The sequence below is a fragment of the Cyprinus carpio genome, chromosome A23 (genome assembly GCF_018340385.1).
Source record: "Cyprinus carpio isolate SPL01 chromosome A23, ASM1834038v1, whole genome shotgun sequence".
In the NCBI taxonomy this organism is placed as follows: Eukaryota; Metazoa; Chordata; class Actinopteri; order Cypriniformes; family Cyprinidae; genus Cyprinus; species Cyprinus carpio.
The window spans coordinates 17,261,912-17,281,578 of NC_056594.1; the positions used below are offsets into that span (position 1 = coordinate 17,261,912).

General features: G+C 34.9%; 3 protein-coding genes and 1 pseudogene across 3 annotated transcripts; 2 read left to right on the forward strand and 2 right to left on the reverse strand.

Moving 5' to 3' along the window:
* Window positions 1-101: 101 nt before the first annotated feature.
* Window positions 102-6,136, reverse strand: LOC109048125 (annotated as a pseudogene).
* Window positions 6,137-6,816: 680 nt separating this feature from the next.
* LOC109048126 (small nuclear ribonucleoprotein polypeptide G) lies at window positions 6,817-8,229 on the forward strand. Its single transcript, XM_019065810.2, has 4 exons — window positions 6,817-6,974; window positions 7,264-7,286; window positions 7,527-7,651; window positions 7,929-8,229. Exons 1-4 carry the CDS (start codon window positions 6,943-6,945, stop codon window positions 7,977-7,979), a joined length of 231 nt encoding a protein of 76 aa, XP_018921355.1. The 5' UTR covers window positions 6,817-6,942; the 3' UTR covers window positions 7,980-8,229.
* A 418-nt stretch (window positions 8,230-8,647) lies between these two features.
* Window positions 8,648-12,941, forward strand: LOC109048424 (pyridoxal phosphate homeostasis protein-like). The gene is made up of 8 exons (XM_042713498.1): window positions 8,648-8,799; window positions 9,808-9,915; window positions 10,000-10,035; window positions 10,117-10,192; window positions 10,334-10,474; window positions 11,071-11,213; window positions 11,563-11,661; window positions 11,778-12,941. Exons 1-8 carry the CDS (start codon window positions 8,710-8,712, stop codon window positions 11,931-11,933), a joined length of 849 nt encoding a protein of 282 aa, XP_042569432.1. The 5' UTR covers window positions 8,648-8,709; the 3' UTR covers window positions 11,934-12,941.
* Window positions 12,942-14,892: 1,951 nt separating this feature from the next.
* On the reverse strand, window positions 14,893-19,321 carry LOC109048124 (transmembrane emp24 domain-containing protein 4-like). The gene is made up of 5 exons (XM_042713502.1): window positions 19,104-19,321; window positions 18,382-18,482; window positions 18,111-18,236; window positions 17,375-17,521; window positions 14,893-16,146 (listed from the first exon to the last, which is right to left on the reverse strand). The coding sequence occupies exons 1-5, from the start codon at window positions 19,246-19,248 to the stop codon at window positions 15,997-15,999; spliced, it is 669 nt and encodes a 222-aa protein (XP_042569436.1). The 5' UTR covers window positions 19,249-19,321; the 3' UTR covers window positions 14,893-15,996.
* Window positions 19,322-19,667: the final 346 nt, after the last annotated feature.

Sequence of the window (19,667 nt, forward strand, 5' to 3'; positions counted from 1 at the left end):
AACACTCAGACATTTCTCAAAATATATTTTATGTTCCACAGAAGAAAATAATAAATACAGGTTTGGAAAGACATGGCGAGTAAATGATGTCAGAATTTTCATTTTTAGGTGAACTACCCCTTTATTCTGTAAATGATGTGCACACAAACATGGTTATTGCTCAAATTATGTGTAGTTTAAATATTTTCAATAAAATCTAAGCCTGGTCATTCTTCTTTAACGAATCAGTTTTAATGGTGAATCTTATTTAAAGATCTGCATGGAAACGATCTTCAGTTCAGGGCAGCGTGATTAAGAAACTCCACTATAGTCTCTCGTGCTGTTATAATACATGACCCAGATACCACCACCTTCCTCAAATTTCCTCAGCCTCCACTGCTGGTTTCACTTTTTGTATTCTTTGTTCCCTGGTATGTTTTCACAAGAACCTGTGCATCTCCTCAACACAGGATTCGAGTGGAATCCAGCTGATTAGCAATCATAGAGCTACTACTCTGAGGTAAGAAACCATGTGTACTTCAAGATCAAATACATCATAGTTCAAAGCAGGAAATCGGCCTCCTAATGAATCTCAAGCAGAATATTTGTTTGGAAATAAATGAACAGATTCTCAAATTAAAAGAAATGCTTGTGCAAGATTATAACACTGACGACAGCCCTGTTGACACAGAATTAAGGTTTACTGAACAGATAACATTCATTTCAGAGAGAATTTGTTCCTAAAACTGTGCTCTTCCTGCTCTTATGAAGCACTGCTCATCTCTTTGGTTCTTATTCAGTTCTTCAACCAAACATTCTGACTTAACAGAGACCTAACAAGGTCTTTTTATGACAAACCCTAGAAATCTACTGATGGTGATGTTATTTCCACGGAAGACTCTTAGACAGGTGTGTGATATTACGTTATTTGAAGTCATTTATAAATGCCATGAACACTTCGATAAGGCATTGAAATGGCTAAAAATAAAATCTCATAAAATGAAATGTTGAAAAAAAGAAGCCGCTATGTTTATATACCCGATGCTTCGCCCGCTCATAATGTAGCTTTTCAAGAAATCACAAAACACAAATACAGTAGTGTTTAAACATTAATGTAGCAACAAAACAGAAATGGCACAGTCTACATGAACAGGCACAAACTGGGATCACTATCAGGGAACAACCGGCTGAATTCTTCTCGCATTTCTTTCCTTTGAATTCCTCCAAAGCCCTGAGTTTGTATTAATGCATCCAAAGAAAGCAAAAGCATGCTAAATATAATTCCTATGTTTTCATTACAATACACTACTTCTATAAACAAACGTTTTTTTTGTTGTCTATGAGGATAAATATTTAGGTGAGAGAAATATTTGACATCAATCTAACCGCGTGATTCATTTTCATTATATTTACAGTTGTGTTTGGAGTCACAAACCTCCGAGTGTGACTTCTTGAGATGAATATTATAAATTCAGTGCAGTGTGGAAGTCAAGTAGCTCTGAATTTTCACTATATTAAAAAGATTAGTTTTAGAAAGAATATTCTGGGTTTATCTGTGCCTTTTGCATGTTGTTGATTACCACACAAAGTAAAACCAAGGGGAAAGTAAACAATGGTAGTGCTGTACATGATTTATTGTTTGTTTATAAAATCTGAGGTACAAATCAAAACATTTTTGTGTGGTAATCAACAGCGTGTGACAGATTTGACCTAAAATATTCCTTTCAGTTTCAGTTATAAGTAAGATTTGGCCCCACTTATCTTGCAGCAAGACAGAATGAGTAAACCAGATGAAACGTCCAAGTGTCCGATTTCTGAACCTCAACTTTCAAGCCTGCAATAATCAATTAATCTTCATTCACAGTCAAAAAGCAAAAAAAAAAAAAGTGCACATATAAGGTACAGTACCTCAGATGAACTGAAATCTTTTTCTAAAAGTAAATGGTATCTCTTGTACCATCCCGATGTATTCTAGTGATCTGGTTTGTCATGTGATAACGGTCTAAAGAGTTCCAGATTCAGAGGAGTCCAGTGTGAAGGTGCACCTCACGTTTGATGGACCTCGTGAAACATGAGCTCGCGGGGTATTCTCGTCTCAGGTCCATACAGTTTGGCCGCTCGCCGCTCAAACGCGGCCACCATCTTCTTCACCACCTCGTCGAAAAACACTGTCGCTAACTGCGAATGTAGCAATGAGCGGAACTCGAACGAGATCTGAGAGAAAGAGACATGGTGAGTTGACTTCCTAACATACATTGACTCTTTAATAAAACATTACTGACAACCAGTGTTATCACTAATTAAAACGGTAAAAAAGTGCATTAATTGAAACAAAATAAATGTTACAAAAAAAATAAAATAAAAACGTATTTAATTTCCGCCTACTTTTCACAGTTTAAGGTGATAAACTAAAATGATTCCAAACTGAAATAATAATGAATAAAAACTAAATAGACATAAAAATAAAAAAACTAACAAAACCAATAATAACGCAACAATGATTTTTTTTTTTTGTCTGATTAAAATTAATAAAAGTGTTACATGTTTGGATAGTTGTAAACTGATTTGTACCCCAAAACTGTGCAGAAATCTCTATTTTACATTCTGTGAGCTTGTCTGACCTAGCAACAGTAACAAAGGGGGGTGTGGCTAAGCGAAGGTTCAACTGGAAGCAAACGTTTGTAGACGATACTTACAGAGAAGTCTACAGTGCATGTGCGAGGGTAGCCAGGAATACCGGGACTAAAGCGCCATATTGTCTCTAAATGATTGAAGAGTTTACCGTCCGAACACACTGCCTGAAATGTGATGGGTTGAAATATAATTATTTACAAAATTTGTGTTTCCTTTCATTTCAGTGATGATATTACAGGTGTTGGAAAGCACACAGGACGACTTACTTTGACCAGATGTGGACGGACGTGGCTTATCATTGAAGTGTATCGCTCAACAACAGGAGGGAAGCCCACTTCCAGCTGAGCTTTGGCATGACCGGCCCTCTTCATGACGGTCTGAGACTTTTTACACCACGGTACAAAGTGCTTATAGTCATCCACATTGGCTACCACATCATACATCTCTTGCATTGAGTACCTAAAGAACAAAATACAGGTCCATCTTTTTTAATTTTTTAGAACTGACCCTTTGCAGGGAGTTTGATTGACAGATGATCTGACCAATCATAACGCTGAATCTGCCATTTTATCCGACAAACAAACCAGACAGGAGAGTAGATTTCGTGGAAAATAGTGTGTATCGACATCTTTCTGCGGTTGAAACAAGATAGTTTCTTATGTTCATTCATGTTTATTTCATGTTCTAACTAGTAAAGAGGAAGAGATGATCGGGTCATGTGCTGCTTGAACTGAGGCGCTACAGCGATCTGTCATGAGTGACACATTAAAGAGCCACAAAACTGTATTTATTGTTTGAATTTCTTAAAAAAAAAAAAAAAAATGAAATACAAAATTTGAAAGCTGAGACTATATTACATACCAAAAGTAAATTGCACTGTCTTGTTGGCACGTTGTCAGTGTCCTGTTTGCTCTGCATTTTTCACTGCATTAGTGAAACATGATCTGTGGCGTGAGAGTGCCATGGACATAGCAACAGTAACTAAGGGGGGGGTCTTTTTGAAGGGTCAATTAAGTCTCAAGTTGAAATAAATACAAATACTTTCGTAAACGGACAATAAAACAGTGTTGTATTAGATGAAAAACAAACTTAAAATGAAAAAATTACAAATGCTGCTTTGGAAACTAAAAAAAGAAAAAACTAAAAATTCTACTAAAAAAAAAAACAAAAAACTTTATAGAAATGAAAATTAGAAATGTTGCACTGGCAACTAACTGAAATAAAATAAGTTTAAAGTGATGTACTAAGAAGTACTAAAAATTAGAACTAAATAGAAATATAAAAAAAATAAAAGACAATCATATAAAATTACTAAAACTAAAAACATAAAATAATATAAAGAATACCAAAAATTACACTGCAATAAAATACACAAAATAAATACAGATACTGCTATTTTTGCTCAATACAAAAAGCTATAAATGTTTTTTTTTTTTTTTTTTCATTTATTTTTGGTCATGGCCAAATGGTTAGAGAGTTTGAGTCCTATCCCTAAGGTTGTGGGTTCGAGTCTCAGGACTGAGGTGCCCTTGAGCAAGGCACCGAACCCCCATCTGCTCCCCGGGCGCCGCAGCATAAATGGCTGCCCACTGCTCCGGGTGTGTGTTCACGGTGTGTGTGTGTTCACTGCTGTGTGTGTGCACTTTGGATGGGTTAAATGCAGAGCACGAATTCTGAGTATGGGTCACCATACTTGGCTGTCCCTGTCTTAGATCATTGTTTCCAGCTGCTCCACCTCCACTAGATCAACACAGCTCTGTTAATGTATTACTTAACACCACAAAAACTTACCATCATCCTCCGTGAGGAAAGAAGAAGGGGGTCATTGTTCAGGATCAGACACCGGGTTAATCTTAACCTCTAGAATTAGTTAGTCTCCTTACCCTAGTATTCTCCTCTCTGAATACTCTTTTCTCTTGTTGGTGAGGCTGATGAAAGATCTCGTGTGATGAGTGGGAGTCAGACCCACTTCAGAGAGACAGAGAGCACGAGGATGACCCGCACAACAACATCCCTCAGAAATACACACACACAAAAAAAAAAAACAAAAAAACAAAAAAAAAAAACAGGATTCTGATAAATACAACGCACAATGCATGCAGTACATACAGGAATGGTCGTGGTGTTTACACATCATACTATGGTACTGAATGAAATAATTAGTATATTCAATATATCATGATATTTAAATGAAATTACTGTGGTACATGTCCAAAAAACATAATATTACCATAATATAATGCATCTTCCCATCGGCCATGCTACAAAATCTAGGTGATTTACAGTAATATTAAACAATTTAAATATCTTCCCAAACCAGATACCATGGCAACCATAAAATCCTCCTCACTTGTATCTTAATAAATATCCTAGTACTAATATAAAAAGCTGTCATAATCTTTCTGTCACTTTATTTACTTTTACTTTTTTTTATTATGAAAGTTGCGGCTGTTTTTATTTTAGAACTGTAATAATTATGGTATTTGTGAAACTCCATTTTCTAAATGCACGTAAAATAACTGATAATCAAACGTGTTATACATTTCCAAACCGTTATCGTGAGGTCTATTACAGAATTTATTATACAATTTTGTAATTTATTTTATGTATTCCATTTTTCTTGATTTTATCTTTACTATATCTGAAAACTAAATTGTTTTGTATAAATTTGCCTTATTTTATGTATTCTTTTTTTAATTGACATATAATTTTAGGGCACTCATATCGTTATCAGAATAAAATTGTGGAGATATTGTCATTATTTAAATACATAAAGTAAGATTCTGACAGCTTTTTGTACTGAAATCCCACAGCGGTATTTTAGCGGAAACTATGTTAATTTTATATGATTTTCCAGCTCGCTTTGTTCCAGTGTTTGGTCAACGATGTGCTGCATCAATAACTCAATAAAAGCATCTATATGTAGGTTAACTGCGGTGTTTTACCTGATGCTGTGCTGTATCCTCTCTCTGTGTTTATACGGGCTGCCGGAGCGACACGGACCGACCGTCGCTATTTCCAGAAACTCGCTGAATGTCCGCACACCCATCGGGATCCGCCGGGCGCCTCCTGACACGGCCATCAGAAATACAGCTTATACAATGCGTGTAAAATGAAAACGAGCAACCTGGAATGACACGATTAGCACAGTAATAAACAAGCGCGCGCTGTCATCTCTGTGAATATTAAATATGTCGGCTGTGATCAAACCCCCGCTGTGTGTGCAAGTATCATATTTCGACTTCTACATAATCATCTAACGTTACGGAAACAATAGCCCTTTCCCCTGCGATTCCTCTAAAAGCGATCGAGGTTAAACCGGTGAAGCCTTCATAAGCCGCCGGTGTGCGGGACACACTGTCGTGATGTGGCACCGAGCGGACAGGTGCAGCTGCCGCCAACAGGACCGGAGGAGGACACAGTGTCACATAAGGGGCACAAATATTATGATTTCATCTCTGAAAGGCCGCGTTTATTTTGAATCGTGGTAATAAATGATATGGGTGGATAAAAACCAATGACAACAATGAATATATATTAATAATCCCAACAAGAGGGTGTCGTTTCACTCCACCTCACTAGGGGAAGATGTGGTGCCGTTTGAGCAGATTTCATAATAAAAGTCTTGCGCTCGTATTATGAATCTGTCATAAAAAAAAAAATACAAAAATGTAAATATCATTAAATACTATATGTTTGTATATGTTTTGGTTTACGTTTTAGTGTTTTCGTCATTTATTGTTTGTTTCAGTTGTAGTAGTATGTTTTTCATCTACTATATTAGATTTTATTTTATTTATTTCAGCTTTATTTCAAATGAACAAAAACATCGTTTTTAGTTGTAGTTAACAACAACAGTGTTTTATTGTAAAATAATATAACTAAATATCCCCCCCCCCCCCTCAATCTTTAATTAAGACTATAGACTGGAAGCATTTTAAGTTTAGTTATCTACATTACTGTCTGGGTGTGTTTACTTGTGTTTACTTGTTATTTTTATCGCTTTTTAAAAAAAAAAAAAAATCACACCAGTAGCCCAATTTTTGGCATTACATTTTTTTTTTTTAAATCACACCAGTAGGCCAAATATGGCATTACAATTTGAAGTAGAATATTTAGTTTTTCCTACAAACCATCGACATGACCCTTTTTAATGTTATTTAAGTTCATCCTCCGCTAAAGTAGGGGGCGATGTTGCACACGGTGACCGATACAGAAAATCCCGCGACCTAGTGCTTAGTACACCACTTCCGCCACCGTTCGTACATTGTTTGAAACGTGTTTCAAACGTTTTTGTTTTACAAAACTATTTGATCTAACGAAATAAACATGAGCAAAGCACACCCGCCCGAGCTGAAAAAGTAAGTATTTTAAACATTTGTTGAGTCTGATCGTAGGTCTTTAAGAAACGCGATAGGCTACATTTGAGCATCGCGTTCTTCTGCGCTAGCTTAGCAGGTTCATCTTGAGTTATTCTACAATTACATTATATTTTTCTCATTTAACGCACAAAACCCACCTGCTATTGTTTTAAAATTTATAATACGTTCATATTAATTAGGTTTGAATGTTAGGTGCAGTACCTGTATAGTATTGGTTGGGTTAGTATTGTGGTTTTAATAAAATATTTGTTTTGTTTTTTCTTTTTAGGTTTATGGACAAGAAGCTTTCACGTGAGTATTATGTGTGATTTTCTCACAAAATACTACGCTGAAAATCTGAAAGCCTTCGTAATAATATTTAACAGTATTTGATAGTGATCTTGTATGTGCAGATGAATAAAATGAACAATACACTTATCTGAATGAATATTCTACTGCATGCATTAAACTACACGATATCTCTGTTATGAATCACTGTCACTTCAAATGGCCTTTTTTATATAAAGACATTGTTTTCATGCACACTTTCAGTGAAGCTCAATGGTGGCCGTCATGTTCAGGGCATCTTGCGTGGATTCGATCCCTTCATGAATCTGGTCGTTGATGACTCTATAGAAATGGCTCCTGGAGGACAAATGAACTCTATTGGCATGGTGGTCAGTGCTTAATACCACAATCTAGCATCAAACATATTACAAAACTCATGGTGAAACATAACTACCTGGCACTTGTATCATATAGAAAGACACTATGTTCAGATATTAGTTCAGTTGTTATATTTAAATTATAATTGAGACTCAATATATCACACGAAGACAGATATTTTCAGCATGATTTGCAGATTTCTTAGATCTGTATTTATTTTGAGAGACTTATGTGATGTGATTTATTCTGTGCGGTGATGAATGCTCTTTTGTTTGTGTCTCTCGTCAGGTGATCAGAGGAAACAGTATAATCATGTTGGAGGCTCTTGAACGAGTATGAAGATGATGCACACTTTCTTTTCCTGCTTTTTTTTTTTTTTTTTTTTCTCCTTGTATCCAGCAAATATCAAAATGGATTTCTCATGTCTGTTTACAACAAAGACTAAATAATAAAGCAGAAGTCCTTGATTGTGTTGAACAATATTGTTTTGTAAACACCTCCCTTGGTTTTATGTATTTTCCTACGTCTGTAGAAATTTGTGTACACTATTCATACATTTTTGTGAATAAATGAACTACAGTGTGATTAACCCAAAGTATTTTTGTAAATTCACTTTTGATTAATATTTGACTTAATATTCATTTTGAAGCATTTCAATTATCTTGACTTGTTAGGAGTTCAAATAGTCAAATTTTGTTAATCTGAGAAATTTGCCTGAAAAACTTAATTGTACAGTATTTTCCTTCTAATGAAGATATTCCTTGTCTAATCTAGCATTAACAGATTGTTTTTCTGTTGCCCATCGTAGGACAGGGTAGGATACAAATACAGTTAAAAATGTCTTGGTCCATGAAAATAAGTGCTGTATAAAAATAGTCTGCAATAAATTAGAACTTTTAATTTTATGCTACCAGTATACTTTACTTTGGCATTTTTATTTTCAAAGCGTCAGTAAGATGCAAACAATCTTCTTTGAACGAGGCAGGACTTTTATTTTGTCGGCGAGCTGACCGGATTTGCCCGTGACGTCACGGGGCTAGTGTATGTGCATCGTGCCCACGCTGAGGCTATGTTGAGGATAGTGATGTCGGAGGAGGTTGGGAAGAAATTGCAGGCGGTGGTGGACCGGGTGAATCAAGCAGTCTCCCGTCGCCCGAAGGTCAGTTTTCACGGGTTTCTTTCGAGTAAGATACGAAACAACAATGTGCTTTTGAAATGCTTTGAAAAACAAAATCTCCACTCGTGCTCACCGTGTTGTTATTGTAGCGTTATGTAATTGTTCAACCTTTACACGCGCGAGCTCCATATAGTAACAAGAAATGAGTGACAGCTTCTTAATTATAGCTAATACTTTTTGTGACAATGTATTCAAGTGTTGCAAGGTATCCATAATTATGAAATTAAATTTGAATACCATGCAACTTACACTCAATGATAAGGATATTGTGTGTGTGAATGAATGCATTTTGCCTGAAATATCACATTTTCAGCAGTCACGCTCCAGCAAATGAAATCTGCACGACGCGTGTCAATTACAAACATGCACTTAATGAAATTACAATTATACATTTGACTGTAGACAAAAGTAGCAAATAAATTTCCACATGAAGATTTAAGGTAAAGTAAATCATGTGAAGAGCAACTGAAGAGAATTATTATAATGTACATACCATATTTGATTTATAACTTCTAATCTGTTATGTTAGATAATCTGTATATATTGTATATTAACTAGCAATAATTAACATGAATTGTTTTATCATTTTACAGTGCTATTGGTGCCAATCTCTGTCTCTATTTTTTTGAGATATTATCTTTTTTAATCTGTTATCTAACATTTAGTATTCAGTTGTATTATGCTCTAATCCTTTCTAAATAAGGGTTTGTATATAAAATACTGAAGAGAGCTGAATAATGCATAATTAATAAATAAATGTGTAAATAATAAGTAAATATAGGGACCAGACTAGTTATTAAAAATCGTTTTTTAGCAGAGCATTTATAGTTGAGATTGTTTCAAATTATTGATTCAATTGAAGGATTAAACATGCTTTGCTTTTATATGGTTAAAGCAAAAATTGCCCCCCAGAAGCAATTCTAGTGGGGCAAATATTGTAATAAGAAAAAGTTTATTTCCAATATTGCTTGTATTTTACTTTCTCTTCAAACGTTACCATGTATTGCCCCTCGACTGGTCGCGGTTAGTAAGACTAAACCAGCGGAGATGGTGGTGGAGGCTTACAAACATGGACAACGAAACTTTGGAGAGAATTATGTGAGTAAATAATTAAGTATGCAAGTTTTTTTTCGCTTGGTCATGTTTTTCATATTAAATATCTTGTATTAAATATGCCCACAGGTAAATGAACTTGTTGAGAAAGCTTCCCATCCTCTGGTATGAAGTCAGACAAATTAGAACGCATTTGTTTAGTTGTTTTTGATCAGACGTCTTAATCAATATAATACATCTTTGTAGGTAGAGTCATCATGTGCTGAAATAAAATGGCATTTCATCGGTCATCTGCAAAAGAATAATGTCAACAAACTCCTGGGTGAGCAAAGCAATTCACATTTAGCTTCACTTAACATTAGATTTACAGGAACTACCTGGTGATGTCAGACATTAATAAGCTTTGGACTTTTTTTTTTGGTTTTGTTCTGAATTAACCCCCATTCATTTAACTGCTTCATAGGTGTCCCAAACCTGTATATGGTGGAGACGATAGACTCTGTGAAACTGGCTGAAAAGGTCAACAGCTCGTGGCAAAAAATGAGAGCTGCCAACACACAGCAGTTAAAGATTATGGTTCAGATCAACACCAGCGGAGAGGGAAGTGAGTGTTCTGCATCTGAATAATTGTACAAACCCGATTATAAAAATCTACCTACAGTATTTTGCTGTTTTATAAGAATTAAAATTGAACTAGAACAAGAATTTTGTGTGCATAGGAGTGGCACATTTTATATTTTGTGATTTCTCAAGCCTATTTTTTATAGTTTTTTTCAACATGTCAACACAAACAACTTTCCCTTAGTTTCATGCATGTTATCAAAATGAACAATGGTTGCAAAAACCTATTTTGAAGCCTCTTACTGAAACACTAGTCAATAGAAATATACAAATGAAATGTCCTTAAATGCACTACAGCTGGATTTTTGCATGTTTATACTGTTATGAAATCACATGTGGTGCTTTGCATTTGTGATGTTTGTGAAATGTATTGATACACAGTGGGGGAAGCATGTGATTTTGTTGAAAAAGCCCATATCAAAGGTTCAGATGCTGTTTGATTTCCTTTCGGACAGGATGTGAATGTCTCAGTGGGCACGTCTAACAAAAACAGTTAAGCGTTATGAAATCTTTTGTGTATCAGATGACTGTTTTCCTAAAACCTCAGCATGATCATCTCTCTTGGCCGTGTGTTATCAGGTAAACATGGCCTGCCACCCGATGAGACTGTAAACGTGGTAAAACACATTGTGTCTCAGTGTTCTGCTCTTGACTTTGCTGGGCTCATGACGATTGGTCGTTACGGTTACGACCTCAGCGAAGGCCCCAACCCTGATTTCCAGGTGCATATATTTAAAGATATTTACAAAATTTGGGGTCAGATTTTTTTTCTTTCTTATGCTCATCAAGGATGCATTTATATGATCAAAAATACTGTAATATTTTTTTTTTGATGCCGAAGCTGAATTTTCAGCATCATTACTGCAGTCTTCAGTGTCACATGATCCTTCAGAAATCATTCTAATGTACTGATTTGCTGCTCAAGAAACATTTCTTATTATTATCAATGTTGACAACAGTTTTGCTGCTTAATTTTGTAAAAAACAAATTATACAAGCTAGCAACATTCTTAAAGGATGTTACAACATAGTATGTGAAATAAAAGAAGCTAAATGACTTTGTTGTGTCTAGATGCTGTTGAAACATCGTGAGGAGGTTTGTGAAAGTCTGAAGATCCCAGTAGAGCAGGTTGAGCTCAGTATGGGCATGTCTACTGACTTTGAACATGCGGTAAATGTTGCATAATTTCAAAATACTCTTCAACTGTACTTTGATATACATGTTCATTTTATTGCAAAGTCGATTTTGTTCAATTTATTATACATTTGAATTGTTTCTCCAATTAGATTGAGGTCGGCTCCACCAACATACGTGTCGGAAGCACTATTTTCGGCACCCGAGAATACCCCAACACCCCGAGCCCCAGTCCGGAGAGAAAACCAAAGGTCGTTTGTGAGGAAGCAGCCAAAAAAATGGACCGGCTCACAGTCACAGAGAAATGAATGATGGAGGGAAAAAGATTACTGAACTAAACATGGGACCTTTTGGGCTTGAACCCAATGACTGGGCTCACCATTCACCAGTCAAGGACCTTTAATAAGTCTTAACTAATGCTGCTGACCTGGTCTTCTCTTGTTAAAGAACTCGAAAGAAGTGTCATTTAATAACTGGAATACGAAATTTACTTCCTGAAGGTGTTTTTATTGTGGAAAGATCTCTAGAAGTGTCCTCCAGCTCTCTGTAAAATACTTAAGCTTGGTTTTGTGATTATTTTTAACAGATACAGCAGGGTCAGCACATGCTCACTATATTTCATTTTGCCAATTATAGTTGTGAGGTGTAATTTGTCATTTCTGTTAGATTAGTCGTTTAACATCTAATTAAAACAATAGGATGTATTGTTTTTGTTCCTAGAAGTGTGTAGGTGTATTTTATAGTGTGTCAGTGTATTTTGTTCAAAATCATAAATGTAAATTATATAAATTGTTAATTTGTAGTATTGCTTTAGTATCCACTTGTTGCTTTGAAAGCTGTGTCAGTGAGATTTGTGGGGACTGACGTTTGTGTGGTGTTGTCGTCGTCATGTAATTCATATCACTCTAAACGCTGGTGTTGAATTTAGCACTGATCAACAGCCATACTGGTTTCAGTACAGAACATAGAAATATGCAATGAAATTAGTGCAGAGATGAGCAGCTACATGGCGTTTCGGAGATGCTGAGTGTCTGAGGCCTTTTACTATGCAAGAGAGGGATTGTCCTGATTCTTAGAAGCTTGTTTAGAGGCAATCGCATCACATTTTTTAACAATTTCTTGGATTAATACAGTATTGTGTTAAAACTAATGGGTTTACTGTTTGTGGTTAGTTGTGAAAAGCCAAAACAGAAATCAACATCCTTTTTTCAATCAGTGTGTCAAATAACATCTTGTATCTTGACAATAGATAGTTGTCCATAAATATTTAATTGATTTATGTGAGTTGAGCAATAAAAAAACAATAGAAAATAAAATGGTTTGTGTGTGGCATGTATAAATGCAGTGGTCAACTTTAGTATTTCATTTTCTCTCTCTCTCTCTCTCTCTCTCTCTATATATATATATACAGGTCCTTCTCAGAAAATTAGCATATTGTGAAAAAGTTCATTATTTTCCATAATGTAATGATAAAAATTAAAACTTTCATATATTTTAGATTCATTGCACACCAACTGAAATATTTCAGTTCTTTTATTGTTTTAATACTGATGATTTTGGCATACAGCTCATGAAAACCCTCTCAAAAAATTAGCATATCATGAAAAGGTTCTCTAAACGAGCTATTAACCTAATCATCTGAATTAACTAATTAACTCTAAACACCTGCAAAAGATTCCTGAGGCTTTTAAAAACTCCCAGCCTGGTTCATTACTCAAAACCGCAATCATGGGTAAGACTGCCGACCTGACTGCTGTCCAGAAAGGCCATCATTGACACCCTCAAGCAAGAGGGTAAGACACAGAAAGAAATTTCTGAACGAATAGGCTGTTCCCAGAGTGCTGTATCAAGGCACCTCAGTGGGAAGTCTGTGGGGAAGGAAAAAGTGTGGCAAAAAACGCTGCACAACGAGAAGAGGTGACCGGACCCTGAGGAAGATTGTGGAGAAGGACCGATTCCAGACCTTGGGGGACCTGCGGAAGCAGTGGACTGAGTCTGGAGTAGAAACATCCAGAGCCACCGTGCACAGGCGTGTGCTTTTGAACCAGAAACAGCGGCAGAAGCGCCTGACCTGGGCTACAGAGAAGCAGCACTGGACTGTTGCTCAGTGGTCCAAAGTACTTTTTTTCGGATGAAAGCAAATTTTGCATGTCATTCGGAAATCAAGGTGCCAGAGTCTGGAGGAAGACTGGGGAGAAGGAAATCGCCAAAATGCCTGAAGTCCAGTGTCAAGTACCCACAGTCAGTGATGGTCTGGGGTGCCATGTCAGCTGCTGGTGTTGGTCCACTGTGTTTTATCAAGGGCAGGGTCAATGCAGCTAGCTATCAGGAGATTTTGGAGCACTTCAAGCTTCCATCTGCTGAAAAGGTTTATGGAGATGAAGATTTCGTTGTTTCAGCACGACCTGGCACCTGCTCACAGTGCCAAAACCACTGGTAAATGGTTTACTGACCATGGTATTACTGTGCTCAATTGGCCTGCCAACTCTCCTGACCTGAACCCCATAGAGAATCTGTGGGATATTGTGAAGAGAAAGTTGAGAGACGCAAGACCCAACACTCTGGATGAGCTTAAGGCCGCTATCGAAGCATCCTGGGCCTCCATAACACCTCAGCAGTGCCACAGGCTGATTGCCTCCATGCCACGCCGCATTGAAGCAGTCATTTCTGCAAAAGGATTCCCGACCAAGTATTGAGTGCATAACTGAACATAATTATTTGAAGGTTGACTTTTTTTGTATTAAAAACACTTTTCTTTTATTGGTCGGATGAAATATGCTAATTTTTGAGATAGGAATTTCGTGTTTTCATGAGCTGTATGCCAAAATTATCAGTATTAAAACAATAAAAGACCTGAAATATTTCAGTTGGTGTGCAATGAATCTAAAATATATGAAAGTTTAATTTTTATCATTACATTATGGAAAATAATGAACTTTTTCACAATATGCTAATTTTTTGAGAAGGACCTGTATATAAAATGATATACAAAATAATTGGTAAGATTTTGTTTATAAAGTACTCACCAAGGCTGAATTTATTTGATCAAAAGTACAGTAAGAACAGTAAAATGTATTTTATTTTGTTACTTTTGATCAATTAAATTCATCCTACGTGAATAAAATAAACCCTTTAAACCCTACAGACCCCAGTTTAGAATGGTAGTGTATGTATATATATATATATATAAAAGATACAGCTTTTTTTTTTATTCTATCATAAGTGAAGTACATTATGCTGCTCATTCATATAGACAAAGAACTTTTGTAAATTTAAAACGCATTTAATTTAAAGAAACAAATAAACTAAAATAGACACAGAAACTAAGACAGTGTTAATAAATCATGTGTCAAACATAATGTAAAGACTGAGTACTGAGTGTACAGTTAAGTATCTGCATGCACACTGATGAACAGATTATTACAAAGCTCGAATGACACTTGAGAATACAGAGCTGCATTAACCTATAAATAACCTTCACATTTTCACATATGGAGGATTTTGACACCATTGCATCATGCAAACCAGCATTTTTTTTTTTTTTTTATAAATTGGTACTTGTAAGAAGCCAGTACAAAAATTTCCAAAGATCCTATAAACAACATATAGTCTTGAAATTGAAGAAGAACCCAGAAAACCTATAGTTTTCATTAAATTACAGACGTTCCTGTCCGTTATAACTACTGGAATTATATTTTAAATGTGGCCGATGCAGTAAATAAATAAAGTTTGAAACAGAACATAGATTGAGAACAACAAAAATCATATTTTGTAAACCACCAAGTCAGAAAAGTCCTAAAAAATGCATTTATTTTTTGGTCTAAACAGCTACTATGCAAGCTAGCGTCATTTAGCTTGAATCATTCTCCCTCAAAATCATGAACATCAAACCTATCTGAGAGCCCAAGACAGATAGAATATGAAAACAAAGCCACAAATTTGTCAAAGTCATCAAAATACTTCAATATATACATTTAAAAAATGTTTTAGCTTGATTCTTCACATTTATCAGTAACACAACCTTGAAGTCAACAGTAGTTTCCATGCACCCATAATGATCATCACTTTAAAGGCATAACATTTCCATATCACACATTTTAGTAAAATGAACAACGTTCTAGATGCTAGATATTTGTGATAAATGATCATGCATGATAAATGGGTATCAGGTGTACCGCAGAATTAAGGGTTGTTAATGCTCTGCCTGTTTAAGCTCATTGTGTCTGAATTTATCTGCTCAAGATAAAGTTGTACCGAACTGAATTTAAAAAGAAAAAACTAAAATGAAGCACTGAAGTATTTCCATGCTTGAAAACCATAACGGCAATGAATGTTACTTTGAGTTATTGTCTTTGTAATGCTGTCTGATCTTCACACCAGCTTTTTGGCCTCAAAGAAGCTCTTGAGATGTCTCATTTGCCAGATGCCGGTGATGATGAGGATGAAGGTCTGAGCGATAGACCACCACAGAACTCGCTGGTTCGTGCTCTCGCTCGTCATACGGAAACGCTCCTCGCGGTACTGAGGGGAAAAAAATCATTGAGAGTGCAATACAAGCCATATGGATACTGGGCGAAAACACTGACTAGATGCAAGTGTTACTTTAGTAACACTGAAATACTTTGATTAGTTATTTTAATTTTGTAACTATTTTTATTTTAAAGTTTTAGTAATTTAGCTGTTTTTGCAATTTTTATCGGTTTCTGTATTTTAAAATACGTCTTTATTGTTTTTAGTAATTTTTATTTCAGAATTTTAGTTTAGTTCATCAGGTCAAACTAAATGCAAATAAGAAATGTTACCTTGGAAATGTTTATATTTTATTTAATATTTATTATATTTCAAGAAACAAATATGTTGTTGTTTTTTTAAAGTCATAGTTTATATTTTCCATTTTCATTTTATTTTTTTTTTGTATTTTTTTTTCTGTTTTTGTATTTTTTATTAGTCTCTGTTTTTTAATGTATATATAGTCTTTATTAATTTTTATTTCAGTTTTTTTAGTACATCAGGTTAAAGTAAATGAAAATAAGAAATGTTTATATTTCATGTTAAGTATTAAAAAGTTTTTTTTTAATGGTCTTAGTTTATATATTCCATTTTAATTTTCATATTGTTTTGTAATTTTGCTATGTTTTTGACATTTTTATTAGTCTCTGTTTTTTTAATGTCTGTATAGTTTTTCATTATTTTTTATTTCAGTTTTTTATTACATTAGGTTAAAGTAAATGAAATTAAGAAATGTTTATATTTTATGTTTATTCTATTTTAAGTAACAATTTTTTTAAAAAAAAATGGTATTAGTTTATATTTTCCCTTTTTATTGTAATATTATTTACAATTTGAACAATTCTGCAGTTTATATTTTTTTATTAGTTTTTTTTTTTTTTAATAAATATACCTATATATTTTAAATTAATTTTCATTTCAGTTGTAGTTTTAATCATTTTAGTGCATCAAGTTAAACTAAATGAAAATAAAAAATGTTATCTTAGACATATATTCTGTTTCAAGTAATGAAATGATTTTTTTTATGGTCTTAGTTTTAACTATAATAACCCCACTAGATACAGTACTAATATTGACAAGACTGATGCCCAAAATGTTTAACATCCAGAGCATGTACCTATTTTCAGCAATAGTGCACAAAGTTTAAATAGCTTAAGTTGGCCAGTCAGCCAACAGCACCTCTCTGTACCGTAACCTTACTGTACTGCACCGTACTGTAGTTTCTGCAGCTGAAACTCACCCGCTGGTAGTTCTGCTCCTTCTGGATCTGTTCCACCTGGTCCAGAAGTTGTCGGACCCTCAGCTGCAGCTCGGTCAGTTTGTCTTTGGCTGCGATCTCGGGGTAGTTGTTGGTGTGTTCACCAACCTGAATGTCCAAGTGGACTCTCTGTAGGACAGCACAATTAGAAGCTTTCGCTTGTTTATGTTCAGTTATACTGTATTATATTAAAACAGATACTGTAATTCTCATGTATAAATCACTATACTGATATATAGGTCATTTCAAAATCTTGAAAATTTGACAATAAAACTTGAGCCACAGTAATAATATATTTGCTTGTATTTGTTAACCAAACCTTTATTGAACTAAAGTTGAAATAAACTAAATTTGAAATTTGAAAATGAGAAATGTTGCCTTAGCAATTAACTGAAATAAAATTGGTTTAAGTTTAATGTAGTTTTATTATACTGAACTAAAAATCAATAGAAATAGAAAAAAATGACAAAAGCATAAAATCTAAACAAATTAAAAACTGAAACAAAAATAAAAGCTAATTCGAAATAGGAAATACTATAAAAGAAATTATATAATACTAAAATATCACTGCATCTGACGTATTATCTGATGTAATTTATTAAATACAGAGACTACACATTGCACAGAATTACTCAAAAATCCCTGATGAATGTCTTGGACTGCAACTATGGAACTTATTGTGTTCTGTACAGTACATCTATCAGGGTTACAGCCGTACCAGTTTTCCCCCAGTAAACAGCGCCATCTTGGTGGAGTTGGAGTGAAGGCAGATTTGATGCTCTCCTGGTGTGTGGGACGTGAAGGTGAATCGGCCATCTGAGCCATACTGACGGGACAGGATGATCTGAAAAACACAGAGAGAATGTGAAAACTACTTCACAGAAGTATATCGGTATCCAAATATATTATAGCCATGTATTGCCAAATATAACCCTATTAACTGTTATACAGCAGACATATATCAGTATAAACAAAAATAGAAAGACTACCTTGGCATCAGGATCTTTGATTTCCACATGCATGCCTAAACCAGGGGTGGATGGGAGAAAAGAGCCAGCCTGTTTGTCCCACAGCTGTGTTCTGTATCTCCCTAAAAACACATAAAACCAACCACAATATGTTACCAGCACTTTCAACAGAGCCATTAAAGGAACAGTTAAAAAAAAAATAATTCTATTCACTTCACACAAGTCATTAAGTGATGGAGTGGTGTGGATTATTGTGATGTTTTTATCAGCTGTTTGGATTCTCATTCCGAGGGCATTTTTGAGTGAATTAATCCTTTAAAAAATTACAAACATAATAGAATAACATTGATTATTATGTCAGTATACAGTATGTATATTACAGTGCATATACACATGCATTGTCTACTGTCAACATAACTGTTATTTCTGATTATTATAAACAAACTGTAAATCCAGGCTGTAGCTGCTGGAACCGGTTGCACCTGTATCTCAGGAATCCAAGCAGGATGCTGCACCTGCCACATCCTCGATCATGCTGATCTACTACAAGCCCTCCTTTATTTGGACAGATGGAGGCAGATAAGCACATCCATATTCGAATCTGATTTTATATCAGCTGTCTTCATGTTAAGTGTCTTAAATAAGACAAAGGGTGAAGTACTATACTGATAAATCCAGATGGATGAATCTGCTAGCCGACAAAGCTAAGCGATCGCAGAGAGCCGATTTGACAATTAACGTACCGATCACCATGGTTTCGTCGGGTATTTCTTCTATAAAACATTTCTTCTCCGTCTCTCCGATGTGGAAATAAAGGGCTCGGCTTGGAGAAAGCCACGCAAATAGAAGCATAAGCCCTGTACTGGACACCACCGCCTTCATCTCCATCTGAATCACCTCAATACAGGAATGCGAATCGATTTCAGAGTCGCTCAATTCTCACTCCCAAGTCCCAACCTACAGTCTCCCAACGGGCCTTTATATAATAAAAGTCCGCGCATGTTCACGAGTAGCATTTCTGGTTTATCTAAGTAAAATTCTAAAAACAAACAAACAACAACAACAACAATAAATAAATAAATAAATAAAAATAAAAAAATAAAAAACTTAATTTAATAATTAAATAATGTAATAAAATAGAAATAAAACGAATAACATAATAGATTTCAGGAAATATATCTCGTGTTTGTATACATATTGCTGGTTTTCTATGTAAAATAAATTAATCTACTATTTGAAATTGGTTTTCACATTAAACATGAAAATATATTTGAAATAACATAATCAGTAAACAGTAGCAATTCTAC